Source organism: Sus scrofa, chromosome 1 (genome assembly GCF_054392235.1).
Source record: "Sus scrofa isolate SSC_HxYL_T2T_F1_AM1 chromosome 1, Sscrofa_HxYL_maternal_Yorkshire_Landrace_v2.0, whole genome shotgun sequence".
In the NCBI taxonomy this organism is placed as follows: Eukaryota; Metazoa; Chordata; class Mammalia; order Artiodactyla; family Suidae; genus Sus; species Sus scrofa.
Window position 1 is genome coordinate 21,486,528 of NC_139383.1, and position 19,078 is coordinate 21,505,605.

General features: G+C 39.7%; 1 protein-coding gene across 1 annotated transcript in view; it reads right to left on the minus strand.

Moving 5' to 3' along the window:
- The window catches only part of PHACTR2 (phosphatase and actin regulator 2), a 284,620-nt gene that overhangs the window by 9,786 nt on the left and 255,756 nt on the right, over positions 1–19,078 (minus strand). Inside the window, exon 12 of the mRNA XM_021087139.2 lies at positions 12,680–12,756. Within this exon, the coding sequence (XP_020942798.1) occupies positions 12,680–12,756 (77 nt within the window). The remainder of the gene's footprint in view (positions 1–12,679; positions 12,757–19,078) is intronic.

Consider the following 19,078-nt stretch of genomic DNA (forward strand, 5'->3'; position numbering starts at 1 on the left):
ATTGCTGTGGCTGTGGCGTAGGCCAGCAGCAACAGCTGTGGTTAGACCCCTAGCCTGGGAACTTCCATATGCCGTGGGTGCTGCCCTAAAAAGACAAAAAAGACAAAAAAAAAATTATTTCCTCTTCTGTGTGTCCATAACATTTGGTTTATACCAATTACTGATTACAGTGTGTGTGTGTATTGCATAGGTGTGCATCCTTTTTTATTTTTTTATTTTATTTTTTTGTCTTTTTGCCTTTTCTAGGGCGGCACCCAAGGCATATGGAGGTTCCCAGGCTAGGGGTCTAATCACAGCTGTAGCCGATGGCCTACACCACAGCCACAGCAACTCCAGATTCTTAACCCACTGAGTGAGGCCAGGGATCGAACTGGCAACCTCATGGTTCCCAGTCGGATTCATTAACCACTGAGCTATGACAGGAACTCCCTTTTTATTTTTTTGGAACTTTTTTTTTTTGTCTTTTTAGGGCCACACCCGGGGCATATGGAGGTTCCCAGGCTAGGGGTCAAGTTGGAGCTGAAGCTGCTGGCCTATGCCACAGCCAGAGCAACATGGGATCTGGGTCTGTGACCTACACCATAGCTCAGGGCAACGCTGGATCCTTAACGCACTGAGCGAGGCCAGAGATCAAACCCGCAACCTCATAGATACTAGTCGGGTTCATTAACTGCTGAGCCATGATGGGAACTCCTGCATCCCCTTTTAGATTGTGAGAAGATAAGGAAAGACTTGAGTTTATTCACTTTTATATGCTCACAGAATACAATAACTAGCATATAATTCTACTTATTTCTTTTTTTGCATTTTAGGGCTGTACTATGGCATATGGAGGTTCCCAGGCTAGGGGTCAAATTGGAGCTGCAGCTGCTGGACTACACCACAGCCTCAGCAATGTGGGATCTGAGCTGCATCTGTGACCTACACCACAGCTCATGGTAATGCTGGATCCTTAATCCACTGAGCAAGGTCAGGGATCAAACCCCGCCTCCTCGTGGATACTAGGTAGGTTCCATACCACTGAGCCACAATGGGAACCCCATATAGTTCTACTTAATAATTGTTGCTGTGTTGAATCAAAGCATTGAAAACTGAAAAATTAAAGACAAAAGAACAAATGAAATAAGACTGGCCATAAGTTGATAATTGGAGAAGCTGTGTGAAGGATGCATGGGGCTGGTGATATTACTTCTGACTGTTCGACTTTCCAAGTCACAATAAAAACAGGATATACCAAGCTTTCCCAAAGCAGCAAACATGTTGTGACTAAAGGAGAGATGTGTCCACTGTGAGTTCAATTCTTGACGCCACCTCAATCACAACCTTGGGCAGGTCTGGGCATCTCCACACTCTACATTTGTTAAATGGAGACAACAGTACTATTTCAGTCACCTGGGCTTTCTTCCTGCCCGCTGATCTTGCAAAGTTCTTCCCTGCCTCAAGCCATTTGCACCAGCTCTTCCCTGTACCTCAGCTAATTCCCTTTAGGGGGAGTGCTCTCCTCTTTCCCTACTGTGCTGATAGCTCCCTCTTGTTATTTAAATGACAGAATTCACTTTATTTCCTCAAGAGACCCCTTTCTTAGCCATCCTGTCCACACCCCCTCTGGTCCTCCCCATAGCATCCTGTTACATTTTCTTCAAGGCACTTAGCCTTATCTGGAATGATCATGTTTATTTGTTCCTTTCTTTGCTAATGGTTTGTCACCCTTATGAGAACATAGCGTGTGAGACTGAGGGCTTTGATGTGTCCTAAACTCCAGGGACCAAGGCAGAACCTGGCTTGCTCTCTGTGCTCAGTATTTGCTGAACAGGTGAACAACTGCGTACATGTATACAGGGGCACTTAGTTATTTGACAACTCTTTCTATAAAGAATTCTATGTAAATGAAGAGTTCAATCATGATACCCCTAATGTTAATTATAACTGAATATATACAAATCTATGACACCCCATCTGATAGGCCATCCCATCATGCTTTCTAGGAATAGTCAGCCATAACCTAAAGGAAAATATGGAAATTCTATAAAAATATTTTAAGATTAACTGAAAATCTCTTAAGCTTTTTATATAAAATGGGGAAGAGAGGCAGATTATAATAAATAACAGCTAATGATATTAAATTTTACTGTGTGCCTAGCACAACTCCAAGTGCTATACATATACTACTTCATTTAACCCTCGAAATAATCTTACAAGGTGGGTACTCCTGTATTCCCTTTGTCCAGATATGGAACTGAGACACAGGGATGTAAAGTCATGTATCCAAGGCAGAGAGCTGGGAAGTGGATATGCCAGGCTCAAGACTCTGTGTTCCTAACCTACACAAGACGGTGAGATCAAAACATGCTTTCCTCCATGCTTCATTCAAAGGGTACTTTGGATGCCTTCTGGGTAGCATGCAATGGGAAAGATAATCAGTTGGATTTCTACATCTGCCAGTTTTGATCAATGTGGACCAGAGAAAAGTCCTGTTCCACATTTCCAGGCTATACTTTGATGGTTACAGTTGTCTCAGAAATATTTGCCTTTTGCCACAAAGGGACCTAGAGGAGAATGGGCTCAGCAGGAACTTTTTGCAATTACTAGAAAAGCGAGCCCAGTGATGACCCTGAAGGTGATATGAGAAGCAGTTTCCCTCTGTGCCAGACACATGCACACACCACGCCAAGGTACAAGCATATTGCACCTGCCATATCTTCACACCAGGAGCTTCAAAGGGCCCCGCTTTGTTAGGTTCATTTTCTTCTAGGAATTAAATTCAAATTCATCTAATTTAATGATTTTTTTAGGCCTCTCCAAATTTGCTGCAAAGTATACACCAAACCTCCCATAATGTCCTACTCTTCTCTCGGTCCTGGATTCAAAGAACAAGTGTGGGGAAAGCTGACAGGAGAGGCTTTCTCTTCCCATCAGTAATGTCTTTGGGATGAAGGAGATACATTAAAAATTGGGTTGGGGAGTTCCCGCCATGGTGCAGTGGGTTAAGAATTGAACTGTAGCAGCTTGGTTCACTGCTGAGGCTCGGGTTTGATTCCCGGCCTGGGAACTTCCATATGCCGTGAGCGTGGCCATAAAATGAACAAACAAAACAAAACAAAAAAGAATTGGGTTGGGCAACAAAGTGAATAGCCGTTGGACCAGAAGAGATGGAGAACCTTTGAAAGCCCAACATTTTCCTGGAAAGTCTCTTGCTTTTAATTTCCAAAAATTAGCAGGACACTGTAAGATCTTCTGTTTTTTTTTTTTCTGCAGACATTATTTGCCCACAGATCCCATTAGAGAAAGAGTTCACAGACTAGATTCTGTTGGAAGGTCAAGCCATCAGCATAGCCTCTATGTTAGCTAAGAAGAAGACCAACTAAAACTGTGAAGGCAATAAATAATATGCTGACAAAGCCAGAGGAGAGGCTCAGTAATGTAACCTCTTTTCATATGCACTGCTCAGATCTGGTCAAAAACCCCACATATTTTCTGGCATTGTCCAGTCAGAGAAGGACATCTTTATCCTGTTTACATTGGCCACCTTATTTTCAAAATCGGTTCTAAAATTTTATGGTGAGAGGCACTGAAAATGCAAATGATTCTTAAGTTGGGTACTAGTCAGTGGTTTGCATTCATTTTGAAGTACATGAAGTTCAGTTTTACCGGAGACATTTGCCTCTCTGACAGAATGACAGTTTTGGTTTTAGGCTTCAAGTTGATGAAGCAATAAATAGATTAACTGTGCCCTCAGGATACTTAAGCTTTTCACCCATCCTTTTTTCTAAACTTTCCTGAAACTCACATTTGAAGTTATCTCTAGTTTCTTCTTCCTGTTAAAACTGCAATGAATTTTTGTTTTCATACTGTTGAGAGGGAGTAGGAGGAAAAGCTATTTTTTAAGTCATGGAATTCAGGTAAAGATAATTCTTTTCCATAAAAGTTTCCTCTACAAACTAACATATAAAACTTTCCTCACTTTCCTGTGAATTCATTCAGATAATATAAAATATGGAATTTTTCACAAATGTAAAGTATTACTTTCCTATACCTCTAGTTGATTTATACAGAAATTCTGAAGAATTCATTTCCTCTTTATATAAAAGGGTTTAATTGTCATGGCACATACACTTACGTTAAACAAATGAGGATGCTCTCCTAAACGTTGTTCTATTGAAATCAGATCACATGCCGGATGGGATTTTGTTACTCTTAACATAAAGCCACCCTTACAATTCTAGTGGTCAAAGCAGCATTTTGCAATTTTAAAAAATTTTTAAATTTTTAATTTTTTTTAAGTTTCTGTGCAAGTAAATGGAGCACCCAAGAAAGAGAATCACTGAAGAAGCAGCCTTCTCATTTCTCTGTGGAGGACCCTTGAATTAATGTTTATTGTGGGAACAAGTCTAGTTCCTGCCATGTCACATTCTGATACATCTATCTAGAAGTTCAAAGAATAGTTGAACATATTTGTAAATCCATTCTGGGTAGTAATAACTCAAGGTGTTACAGAATGAGATAACTGCTTTAAATACACACACACACACACACACACACACACACACACACACACACACACACCCTCTATGTAACTACCCTTTATGTAACTACATGAAGGAAATTTGAAAAATAGAGAAAAGGAAAAAAAATACTACTATAACCTCAGTCTGCAACAAACCATTAGGAGGTTTTTTGTTTTTGTTTTGTTTTGCTTTTTAGGGCCACACCCGCCGCATAGGGAAGCGGCATATGGAAGTTCCCAGGCTGGGGGTCTAATCAGAGCTGTGGCCGCCTACGCCACAGCCACAGCAACAGTAGATCCTCACAGCAACGCCGGATCCTCAACCCAATGAGTGAGGCCAGGGATTGAACCTGCAACCTCATGGTTCCTGGTCAGATTTGTTTCCACTGTGCCACGATGAGAACGCCTAGGAAGTTTCTTTAATGAGCAGAAGATCTAAATAAATATTTAGACATACAGACGGCAAATAGACACATGACAAGAGGCTTATCATTGCTGATTATTAGAGAAATGCAAATCAATACTACAATGAGGTACCACCTCACACTGGTCAGAATGGCCATCAGTAAAAAGTCTGCAGATAATAAATGCTGGAGAGGGTGTGGAGAAAAGGATACTTTTCTACAGGCTGGTTAAAATGTAAATTGGTATAGCCACTATGGAAAACAGTAAGGAGCTTCCTCAAAAAACAAAAATTGAGTTGCCATATGATCCAGCAATCACACTCCTGAGCATATACCCAAACAAAAACTATAATTTGGAAAGACACATGCATCTGCATGTTCATTGTAGCACTATTCACAATAGCCAAGACATGGAAACAACCTAAATGTCCATTGACAGATGAATGGATAAAGAAGACACAATGGAAGATTACTGAGCCATTAAAAAAGAATGAAATAATGCCATTTGCAGCAACATGGATGGACCTAGAGATTATCATACTAAGTGAAATAAGTCAGAAAAAGTCAAATACCATGTGACATCACTTACGTGTGGAATCAAATATACAACACAAATCAACATATCTATGAAACAGAAACAAGACTCACAAAGATCAGACTTGTGGTTGCCAACAGGGAGAGAAGTAGGGGAGGAACGGATTGGGAGTTTGGGATTAGCAGAGGAAAACTATTATTTATAGGATGGATAAACAATAAGGTCCTACTGTATAGCACAGGGATTTATACTCAATATTTTGTGATAAACCATAATGGAAAAGAATATGAAAAAGAATATATAAAGGTATAACTGAGTCATTTTGCTATACAGAAGAAATTAACACAACATTGTAAATTAACTACACTTCAATAAAATTAAAAATACAGATATAAACACATATAAGAGGTTTTTTTTTTTCTTTTAAAGATTTGGCATGATTTTATTTTTATTGAAGTATGGTTGATTTATAAAATTATAAATCGACATTTATAAGCTCCTTTCTGCTTATCTACTTTATATATAGTAGTTTGTATCTGTTAATCCCATATTCCTAATTTATCACTTCCATCCTCCTTTTCCCTGATACTTTAATCAGTATCCTGATTTTTCCACTTAACATTATGCCAATAATCTCTCGAGGCCCATTGTGACTCTAAGAGTTGTCAATTTAATGAGTCTTTGCTTAAATAATAACTCCCCCGATGTTTATTTTTAAAACCAATATTCTCTCTCTCTCTTTTTTCTTTCTTTTTCAGTATATGGAAGTTTCCAGGCCAGGGACTGAATCTGAGCTAGAGACACGACCAACGCCATGATGCAGCAACACAGGATCCTTAACCCACGGCGCTGGGCTGAGGATCGAATGGTAGTCTCCACAGTGACCAGTTGGATCATTAATCCACTGAGCCATAGCAGGAACGCCTAAAAGCAACATTCTCTCTTGATTATAACTCCGATACATGCTGCTGTTGAAAAAAATTGGAAAAGAGAGATTATCCAAAGATTACAACCAGGCATAGATCCTACAACTCAGCTGTAACCATTTTAAAGTTTAATATTTACGTAAAATATTTTTTCAATTTATATGTCTCTATAATTTAGAGAATTATTTTAAATTGTAGAAAGCCCATTTACTATGGAAAGGGAAGTGGGTTTTCTTTGCAATAGTATCTCTTTTCAGAATGCAATGTTCCTGTTTAATAGTACTGGGCCCTTCAAATGGTCTTGTGGGTTTTGAACAGTGGCAGCTGTTGGGGGGAGAAAAGATAGTCTGGCTGGACAAGCAGCAAGTGTTCTAAAGACAGAGGTTAAAGCCTGGTCCCTTGCAGGCTAGAAGATGAATTCTTTTGGGGCCCGCTTGTCACATGGCCCTACCATGCATTCGAATTCCAAGAGCTATCTGGTGAAATTGGGAGAATTAGATAAAAGCGTGGATCACGACAATCCACCTTCGGATCAAAGGTGCGGAGAGTGTACTCTGTGATGGAGTTCTCACAGGTGTCTTCTCAGTGGACCAACAGCAGGAGTGTCATAAGTGCCAGCACACTATTCCAGAAAAGCCGCTGTGATGGACTCCTCATTTACAGGAAGACGACTTAGAGAATGGATCCTTCGTTTTTTTCTTTTAAATGTTTATCTTAGACTCCTAACAAATTCTTATGTTTCAAAAATTCAGAAGGCTCAAAAGGGCGAGTCGTGAAGTCTTCCTGCCCCTGGTCATCTAATTCCCCTCCCAGAGGCAACCAATATCATTAGCTTTTTGTGACTCTCTCCAGAGATACAGAAGCAAAGGAAACTCTATGTGGGAATGGATCTTTCTAGTGTTGACTGATACATCGCTGTGTGGGAGATTATCTCTGGATAAAGAGGTGCCTGGGCAGAGGAAGCAGGGCTGTCTCAACCCTTTTATTAACCAGCCTAAACCTGCAGGCAGTTAATAGGTTTAGGTTTTGCAAGGAAGGCTTACTTGATATAAGGAGATAATGGCTGGCGCACATGAGAACGGCTAATAAGTGAGCTGCTTTCTCTCTGGGTTGCACTTAAAGGGCCAGGTCCTGACCCTCAGTGTGTCTATTCTTTCCAAGGGTGGCTGGGACTAAAAGCTCCACCATCTTCCACAGAGCAATTCTCTACATGTAAAGCATCGTCATATGCTTGTATAATTTTGATAAGACTCAGCAGTATTTACCAAACTTTTCACCTGTTGAAAGAAATACTGACAACAATTTGAAAATAATAAATATCATTTTTATGAGTCTCAGAGCCAAAATATTTCTCTCTTGGAATGCAACTCTAATGATGTAATATAAACTAAAAAATAGCAGGATAAATTTGCTTTACTGCCAAGTTTTAAAGAATACTAAAGCGAGGAATATTTATCTTAGTGATAGGATTATTAATTTTTCCTTATCTGGACATCTAATTTATTAAAAAATTGAATTATAATTGACTTAAGATATTACATTCATTTCAAATATACAACATGGTGACTCTATTTTTATACATTATGAAGTGATCACCATGAGAAGGCTGTTATCATCTGTTATTGTGCAAACTTATTACAATATTACTGATTATATGCCTTGTGCTATGCATTATATCCTCATGACTTATTTATTTTATAACTGGAAGTAGGCACTGCTTAATCACCTTTACCTAATTTACCCATTTTCCTACCAATGTTTTTAAAAGACACTTTGAAGAGTGTTAACCAATACAGTTTTGGGAAAACTTCTTTTTCTTTTTAGGGCTGCACCTGTGGCATATGGAAGTTCTTGGGCTAGGGGTCAAATTGGAGCTGCAGTTGCAGGCCTATGCCACAGCCATGACAATGCTGGATCCAAGCTGCATCTTCGACCTACACTACAGCTTGTGGCAATGCCAGATCCTGAACCCACTGAACAAGGCCAGGGATCAAACCTGTATCCTCATGGAGACTATGTTGGCTTCTTAACCTGCTGAGCTGCAAGGGGAACTCCACATTTGTGGGAAAACTTTTGAAGTGTACCGCCATTCAGCTGTTACCAACAACGACAACAACAAAAGGCTTACGATTTACTTCTTAAATGCAGCCCATCTCTATTTGCATCTATTAATATTTGCTTAAGCAATGAAGATATCAATAGACCATTTTATGGAATACACAAGCAATACTCTAAATTTCTGTAGACGAGTAAATACAGGAAAATAGCCAATAGAATTCTGAAAGTAAAAAATATTCTCATCAGATTCAAAAAAAATACTGCACATCTATTCAAATCAAATAGTGTAACAGAGTGAAAACATAGGCAATAGCTCATTAGAGCCTAATAAAGAATCCAGAAATCGACCCATGTGTATATTAAAAGAAGAATTTCACATAAACGGGGAAATAAATGGCATTGAGACAATTGATTGTTGATTTAGAACAAAGTAAAGCTGGTTTACTCCCTTGAATCATACATACAAATAAATGCCCAATGAATGAAAGGTTTAAGTGTTAAAAAAAAAAAAGCATACATACAGAGTTCCCATTGTGGCTCAGTGGGTTAAGAACCCGGCATAATGTCCCCGAGGGTGTAGGTTTGATCTCTGGCCTCACTCAGTGGGTTACGGATCCAGCACTGCCATTAGCTGTGGTGTAGGTCACAGATGCAGCTTGGATCCTGTGTTTCTGTGGCTGTGGTGTAGGCTGGCAGCTGCAATCCGATTCGACCCCTAGACCAGGAACTCCTACATGCCAAGGTGAGGGCATTTATTTGTATGTATGATTCAAGGGAGTAAACTAACTTTACTTTGTTCTAAATCAACAATCAATTGTCTCAATGCCATTTATTTCCCCGTTTATGTGAAATTCTTCTTTTAATATACACATGGGTCGATTTCTGGACTCTTTATTAGACTCTAATGAGCTATTGCCTATGTTTTCACTGTGTTACACTATTTGATTTGAATAGATGTGCAGTATGGTTGAACAGATTTGCAGCAAGAAGAAGAAAAAAAAGCATGTGTAACAATTGAAAGTAATAGGTTTCTAAGCTCGGCCTTCCTCTATAAGACACAAAACAGTGAAGTAAAAATAACAATATGGGCAAATCTGACTATGCGAAAATTTAAATAAAAGACCATAAAAAGAGTTAAAACAGCAACAACAGGTTGGGAGCAAGTATTGTGACACATGTAACAAAGGCAGATGTTGACAGTACTAAGGAGGTTTTACTTATCTGTACTTTGAAAAAGACAACCTGAAAGAAAATCAAAGAATTAAAAAAAAAAAAAAAAAAAGAAAATCAAAGAATTAAAAAAAAAAAAAAGGTCATGACAGAACACTGTAAATCAACTATAATAAAAAAAAGTCAATAAAAATATGTAAACATGCCCAAATTTATAGAAATCAAAGAAACAGGATATTACTGTGCATTCTTTAGAATATAAACCCCTCACCACCACCACCACACCCAGAGGTTGATCAGGACGAGGAGCAGACCAGTCATGTTCATAAATCAGAGGTCAGAGTGTAAACTGAGGGTCCTTTTGCGATGACAATAGAAAAGTATCTTTCAAAATATTGAAAAATAGGAGGTCCCATCATGGTGCAGTGGTGAACACATCCAACAAGGAACCATGAGGTTGAGGGTTCAAGCCATGGCCTTGCTCAGTGGGTTAAGGACCCGGTGTTGCCATGACCTGTGGTGCAGGTCAGGTCGCAGGCGTGGCTAGGATCCCACGTTGCTGTGGCTCTGGCGTAGGCCGGTGGCTGCAGCTCCGATTGGACCCCTAACCTGGGAACCTCCATATGCCGTGGGAGCGGCCCTAGAGAAAAGGCAAAAAGACAAAAAAAACCCAAAAAAACAAAAACCAAAATGTTGAAAAATATACATTTAGTGGATATAGCAAATATACTTACACAACAGAAATACTGGTATGTATGCAAAAATGTATTTATAAAGAAAGTCAAGGCAGCATTGTTTAAATAATGGAAAACAAGTTTTCAAAAATATCCATCATTAGAATAATTGTTCAATAATTTATAGCATACTGTATTATCGAAAAAAATATAAAAGAAAAAATCGGATTTCCCGTTGTGGCACAGCAGAAACGAATGCAATTAGGAACCATGAGGTTGCAGGTTCAATCCCTGGCCTTGCTCAGTGGGTTGAGGGTCTTGCATTGCTGTGAGCTGTGGTGTAGGACGCAGATGTGGCTCAGATCTGGTGTTGCTGTGGCCATGGCGTAGGCCCAAAGCTACAGCTCCTATTGGACCCCTAGCCAGGGAGCCTCCATATGCCGTGGTGTGGCCCTAAAAAGACAAAAAAAAAAAAAAAAAAAGCATACTGTACCAACTATGAAATGCCATGGAGACATTAAAATGAATGAAATATATACTCATATGGATGGATTTTCTAGATGCTATCTTTGTGTATAACTGAGAGGGTTGATATAAATGCATATAAATATGTACACATATATCACACACACACACATTTGTAAATGTACAGAAAACTGTCTAGAAGGATCTACATCAAACTTTTCCTAGTGGTTACCTGTGAGAATGGGAATGAATTTGTGGAAGGAATGAATGAAGTTTGCATTTTTCCCTTGCTGGATTTTTGCCTGGTTTGACTGCTTAATTAGGATATGTAATTTGTGTACATAAAAATACAAACACAAAAAAGAAATGACCTTTAACTTCTCGCTATACCTACCATTTTTTCACCTGTTCACAGTGTATAAAAGAAGAACCTATTTGGGTATAAACATTTAATTTCCATAAAACAAGAACTTTCATATCAATGCATTTTTAAAATGTGATTACTGCCTATTTTATTTTTCATACAATGCCACCAAATGAACATAAGTTAATCAGTTACTATAATTTCTAGGAAAACTATACAGAAGTAAAACTCTCCTGAATGTCAAAGACTGGGTTGAATGTGATTCTCACATCTCATGGGTCAGGACTCAATGAAACAAACACATGCCATCTTCCCAGCTGCCCAGAGGTCCCAGCCAGCTCAATGTCACCATAATATCCAGCCACCTTGTGCTGATCAGTCTTATGGGAGAAGTGCCATCACAGTGTCAGGTATTAGCAGGAAATTTTCTTGGCCCCAGAAGTGGAAGGGAGGAAAGGAGAGGACAAACATGTCTGCTGGATGAGCGTGGATGGGTCCGTGAGTAGATTATAACAGAGTGGAGCACTCAAGCAGAGAAAAAGCCTATTCAGGATGTCTGAAAGCCCTACGTGCATTTACGAGTAAACGTGAGATAGGAGGACACAAAGCAAATAAGGAAGAAATATCTGTAGGAGAAAGGGGAGTTTCTTCCACATACCAGACATTATTATAGGAGCAGTAGTTATGAAGCAAGCAGGCTCCGGTGAGCCTCAGGGAAGGGATTTGCTATTAAATGACAAAGTTCTACCACTACTTCCTTTATCATGGGATATGCTCACCCGTGTGGAACACTGCCACCAACAGGAACCACTGCAGAAGCACCATGAGGTGCCCTACAGAGGCTGTTTCCAGCCTTGGGATCAGTGTTTGCTTCCTGGAAAGACCTACCATGGCACACTTCATGTAATCAACTGTCCCAGTATAATTTTTAATGACGCACCTTTCAAAAATTTAATTGGCATGCAAAATCTTCCAAAAATTGTATATAACATTTGTTACATAAAGCAAAGCAGGTACACGCACGAGACAGAAATGAACAGAACATCCATGACGTGCGGAGGTCAGACTCTGTGACCACCCAGACCCCTTCCAGTTTCAGCGGCCTCTGAAGCGGAAGTGTGTTGGGAGAGAAAATGGTAGGATTATCGTGGTCTTCCATGGCATCAGTGAACACTGGATTCCTTTCTGAGCTATGTCTTCTAAAAGTTGAGTTTCTAGCCTCTCTAAGTTATGTCTACTGTGAGTCCAAAGCAGACACATACGCGCCCACACTGGCTCTCACCGACATATTTTCTGGATATGAAACTTCAAATGAGTCTTTTTGAGAGCAGAATCAATCATGCTAATGCTTGTCTTTTGGCCCAGAAAATAAAACTGAGAAAGAAACCAAAACACAGCCCTTCGGATGTCTTTGAAAGAAAAAAAAAAAAAAAAAAAGACTTCATTTTAGAAATGTTCACTAGATGGTGTTGTGCTAAGCTATATTAAAAAAATTTTTTAATTGTGGTGAAATACATGTCACGTGAAATTGGCCCCCTTCCTCATTTTTAACACGCTCAATTGCCCTTTGTTTACCTACCTGGTAAACTGTCGACTTTCTTCATGAACTTCCATTTCCGTGCTTTTAAATTCATTTAGTTCTTTCCTTATTGCGGCCTAAGTAGGAAAAAAATAAACAGAATTGTTATTTAAGTCACATATTTTCTCAGCATATATAGCATCAGTGAAGCAGACATTCTTTTAAGAAACGTCTTGGAGAAGGGGGTCCCTAATTTCTACTTGGTAAAGGTATGACCAATGTAATATCAATACTCCAGCCAAATAAAAACCAGGACAGATCTCCTTCGAGGGTCACTGACAAAGCAGAGAGAAAGGCGGCCTTTGCCAAACTCACCCTGGGGCCTGATCTATGAGTCATAACCCCATCCTTGATAGCACAGGTCATGAGATTTTCTGAGAAAACATATCTTTTTCCTATGAAAGTTCTGCATTTTATATCACCCAGAACAAAACGGCTTGGCCAGCGGCCACAGAGCTACAGAGAAGTCAGTTGCTATTTATTCTTTAATAGTCAAAGTATGGACAATTAGAATTAAAAATTTCAGCACAGGAGTTCCTGCTGTGGCTCAGTGGTAATGAACCCGACTAGTACCCATGAGGATGCGAGTTCGATCCCGTGCCTTGCTCAGTGGGTTAGGAATCCAGCATTGCTGTGAGCTGTGGTGTAGGTCGCAGACGTAGCTTGGATCTGGCATTGCTGTGACTGGTGCAGGTCAGCAGCTACAGCTCTGATTCAACTCCTGGCCTGGGAACTCCCATATGCTGTGGGTGTGGCCCTAAAGAGACAACAACAACAAAAAATTTCAGCACAGAACGTAAAGCCACTCAATGAAAATATCAAGTAGAATGTTACTACTATTATTATTTAATGGACACATAATCCATGCCATGTAAATGCTGGGGTTGGAAGAGATACTTCTGTCCTGTCGGGTTGAAAAGCTGAGATATTCATCAAAATGTTAACATGAGTTATCTATTAACAATGCTGGCCGGATCATGGATGGTTTTTGGTTTCAACTTTGAGCTTATCTTTATTTCCTAATTTTTCCACAAAAAAAAAAAGTTTTTCCTTGTGTAAATTAAAAAAAAAAAAATACCAATAAAAGAATCCCCCAAACCTGAGAAATGGACACTAAAGCCCAAACACAGAATGACATTACAAACCAAAGAGAACAGCTTCACTGAGAGATAAGAAAATCTACTTTGAGACTGGAAATTTTAGAAAAGGAAAAGACAGAGCGATAGCCATGAGGCGTCTCTCTGGCTTTCTCCCCTCACTGGCTCTCACTCTGCAACATACAAGCTTTTTCACAACGCTGCTTTTTTTTTTTTTTTTTTTTCCTTTGCTTTTTTTCTCTTTTTAGGGCTGCAGCCACTGCACATGGAAGTTCCCAGGCTAGGGGCTGAATTGGAGCTGTAGCTGCGAGCCTACACCACAGCCACAGCAACCCTGGATCTGAGCCACATTTGCGACGCCAGATCTTTAACCCACTGAGTGAAGCCAGGGATTGAACCCACATCTTCATGGATACTATGTCGAGTTCTTAACCTGCTGAGCCACAACGGGAACTCCCCCAATGCTGCTTTCAATGTAATATTTAAATCCTGTACTCACAGACTATTTTGCCTCTCTAAATATATTCCTCTGTCTCTGTAGTTTCTATGAGAAAACCAAGACTGAGCACTGTGGCAATGGTTCTTGCTACTGGTTTTTGGAAGAGGATGAACCCAGTAGAGAAATATTTCTGGGCCCAAGTCCCCTGTGATAAGACTACACATCTTGTTTCACAAGTGAGATTGATGGTGAAGATACTCTGTTTCACTCACTGTAAAAACTGATACCCAGAACCAGGAGCTAAATTACTAAAGACTCTCTAGGCTCATCACCAATTAACGTCTATCAAAACGTCTTCTTCCTTAATCCAACTGTCTTTTGATAGAGGAATGATCCATTCTTCATCTTCATAAAGAAGATGTACATATACACATATTACTTAGCCATAAAAAAGAAAAAAATTTTGCCATTTGCAATAATATAGATGAACTCAGAGGGTATTATGTTAAGTGAAGTAAGTCAGAAAGAGAAAGACAGGGGTTCCCGTGCGGCTCAGTGGTAATGAACCCAACTGGCGTCCATGAGGACGCAGGTTTGATCCCTGGCCCCACTCAGGGGTTTAAGGATCTGGTGTTGTCATGAGCTGTGGTTTAGGTGGCAGAAGCAGCTTGGATCCCATGTTGCTGTGGTTGTGGTGCAGGCTGGCAGCTATAGCTCTGATCTGACCCTTAGCCTGTGAACCTCCATATGCTGCAGGTGCAGCCCTAAAAAGACCAAAAAAAAAAAAAAAAAAAAAAAAAAAAAAAAAGAGAGAGAGAGAGAGAAAGACAAATACCATATAGACAAATACTATATGATTTAATTTATAGATAGAATCTAAAAAAACAAATGAACAAATATATCAAGAACAGACTTATAGATACAAACTGGGTATCTATATATACATCTATATAGATAATATACCTAATTATATATTAAACCCAACCCCTAGTGGTTGCTGGGAGTGGCAGGGGGGGTAGTAGCTGTGGCAGATGAGAGCTATAAAGAGGTACAAACTTCCAGTTACAAAAGAAATAAGTCACAGAGATGTAATGTACAACACAGGGGATATAGTCAATAATATGGTAACAGCTATCTACGGTGACAGACAGGCCTTCTTACTTCAAGTCCCACACTCTTTCCAACAAAATGAGCTTCAGGGCCTAAGTCATCCAGATAACTGTCTCAGCTCTCCATGTGGCGTGTGCCAGCTCGTCATTAGAAAAGGTGAGTCAGTTCTAGGCAATGAATGTGATGTTTAGTTATAGTCACTGGTTGTTTGAAAATATATGTCAGGAAGATGTGACTCCAGGCAGTTAAAGAAATGCAACAATTATTTTAAAAATTCACTGAAGAAAAATTGCAGTTTTATTCTAAGAGTTACTTCCTCTTACTATTTAAAGAGATGGTTTCTTGAGAGGGTTTTGAGAGGAAAAAAAGTAATTAAATATCCTTTATGCTAGGGAAATACATGTACAAATGAGACCTGAGTTTAAGCCTAAAACCTCTTCACATAAAAGTGTAAATGGGATTCATGTTTTTTGGAAAGATAACAGGACAGAAAAAGATTGGCTGATGCAATGCGGAGCTTTGGATTGGAGCTTGAATAATGTTAAGGTGGACCAACAATGGGAAGTCATTCAGCCAAAACTAGGTATTCCTATGATAGCAACAAAACAAGCCCATAGGAGACAGCACTGGCAGCAAATATGCATTTTTTGGTGCCATGAAAATTATAGAAAGGGAAGGGAAACAAACATGACTGAAACTAAGTTTAAAACTGATGAGTGATGACTGGTGATGGAAGGTCTATTGAATTACCTCCAGTCAGCTCAGGGGTCGGCTTGGCCAGAATCCACAGGTGATCTGTTAACTAGATGGACACTGCTGCCTTTTCAAATAACATGAGCTGTGAGGCCAGGATTAACTAGAACGCCCATCATTTTGATGTCTTTTTCTTATTTCTTGATAAAAATCTGATATGGAAATTGGGGGGGTGGATTTCTTAACTACTCATCCAGCTCAATGCCACTGGTAGGTAAATTGTACTCTCCTCTGCTGCCCAGGCAACCATGAACAAGCCACAGAATATCTCCGCATGAAATTAATACCACAGTCTTTCCCAGGACCTGTTTAGGCAGTGTATTCCTGGAAGGGTAGTGTGTTCTATATTCAGCCTTATGTCCCCAGTACCTAGGACAATATTTAATATACTGTAAGGGTTTTAATAAATGATAACTCAGTAATTTGTTGAACAAATCCATGCATCCTCTGGAAAATTTCAGATTCTCTTTCATTAGATAAACTTGGACTAGAAGGTAAACTGAGATTTTTTTTCTTCAACTTGGTTTTTTTTAGTTTTTAAATCATTTTTTCCCCATTATAGTTGGTTTACAGTGTTCTGCCAATTTCTACTGTACAGCAAGGTGACTCAGTCACACATACATATACATTCTTTTTCTCACATTATCCTCTATGCTGTTCCATCATAAGTGACTAGATATAGTTCCCTATGGTATAGAGCAGGATAAACTGAGATTTTAATGAGTAATGAAAATGTCAACAATGGGGAACAAAGCTTAGATTATCAAGCTTGACCATGAATGTAATACTGCTAAGAGCTACCATTTATGGATGAGCTGGAACTCTATCGATAATCTACTGAATTCTCAAGATAGATATCGTTAGCTCTCCTTTACTAGGGAGGAAATCCAAGTTAAATGACTTGGCCAAGGTCAAATACCTACCAAGTGGCCAAGAAAGAATCAAACCCATAACTGCTCAGCTCCAAAGCCTGCAACTCTTTCTACATAGAGTTACCACAGCCTACCCCAGGGAACTGGCAACTGCTGTGTGACCTTGGTCTTCAAGCCAAGTTGATGGTTTTCTTTGGCTCTACCTGTCACCTTTGGGCTCATCTACTTCAGCACAGATATCAATATAGGCCATCTATATTTTGCTGTATGTGTATCTGCTTTCGGTTCTCTATGCAAGCTTATATATTCTAAAATTGAAAATTTTATGTTAAAGGTGACTTAAGCTCAATAAAGTTCACAATAAATAAGGCATTTCCCCCAACATTTCTCTTTCCCATTTTGGGCAGTTTAACAAGACTTTGAAATCTATGAGATTTCCCAGAGCACCCAACGCAGTGTTTTCACAGAATGGACATTGATTGGTTATTGACTGATTGGTTACTGATCTCTTTTCTTTATACCCCAAGTTCCAAAAGAATTTTAGGCGCTCCTGTTGTGGCTCAGTGGTAACAAACCTGAGTAAGATCCATGAGGATGCAGGTTGGATCTCTGACCTCGCTCAGTTTGCTGTGAGGTGTTGTGTAGGTCGCAGATGTGGCTTGGATCCTGCGTTGCTGTGGCTGTGGTGTACGCCAGCAGCTTCAGCTGATTTGACCCCTAGCTTGGGAACTTCCACATGCTGCAGGTGCAGTGATAAAAAGCCAAAATAATAATAATAAATTTTTTTTAAAATGCAAAGTCGTACCTTAGTGGGGCTAAGAAAAGGGAGAAAGCAGAGGTCGAAATATTTACTTTCACTAGTTTCTAAGCCACTGATGTGACAATGCTGAAGCCTTAACCACTAGGCCACCAGAAAACTCCCAAAGTCTTTTTTGATATGAAAGGTAAATTATAGGTTTTTATATCAATTTATTTATTGAAAACATACATTATTACCAGAGTACCTGTCATAGCACAGAGGAAATGAACCCAACTAAGAACCATGAGGTTACAGGTTTGATCCCTGGCCTTGCTCAGTAAGGATACAGAAATCTGAATGAGACTAGCAAACTTGAACTTTCAGACATACTTAGAGCACCATACGCACAAATTGTAGAAAGCATGCAGTTTTCAAGAATATATGAGCCATTTATAATTACTGACCACATATTTTAAAAACTCCTATACATAAGGTCACACCCCAGTCCAATTAAATCAAGACCTAGGTATCAGCATTCTTAAGTTTCCCCTATGACTGCTGCCCGCAGCCAAGGTTGAGAACCACTGACACACAGGATTGCTTTTATAAAAAGCCTTCAGCGCTTATTTTAGAAAGTAATAAAGAATGAAATTAATGATTTATGGAGTCAATCTTTTTTTTTTTTTTCCTTTTTGCCTTTTTCTAGGGCCACTCCCGTGGCATATGGAGGTTCCCAGGCTAGGGGTCTAATTTGAGCTGTAGCCGCCGGCCTACGCCAGAGCCACAGCAATGAGGGATCGGAGCCATGTCTGCAACCTACACCACAGCTCACGGCAGCACTGGATCGTTAACCCACTGAGAGAGGCCAGGGATCGAACCTGCAACCTCATGGTTCCTAGTCAGATTCGTTAACCACTGTGCCACAACGGGAACTTATGGAGTCAATCTTTAGAACATCCAAATAAAGCCCCTCAGAATGGGTGAGAAAAGATAAAAGAACAAATAGCGACACAGAAAACAAACATACTAGTGATGATCAACAAAGCTAAAGGTAGGAGTCCCCTTGTGGTGCAATGGGTTAAGGACCTGGTGTCACTGCAGCAGCTCAGGCTGCGGCCACTGGCCTGGGGACTACAAAAAAAAAAAAAAAAAAAAAAAAAAGCTAAAGGTATATCTTATACCTTATAAAAATATCAATTCTAGGTAAATTAAGAACTTAAATGTGGAATTCCCATCATGGCACAGTGGAAACGAATTCAACTAGGAACCATGAGGTTTGCGGGTTCGATCGCTGGCCTTGCTCAGTGGGTTAAGGATCCAGCATTGCCGTGAGCTTGGTATAGGTTGCCATCTCAGCTTGGATCTCGTGTTGCTGTTGCTGTGGCGTAG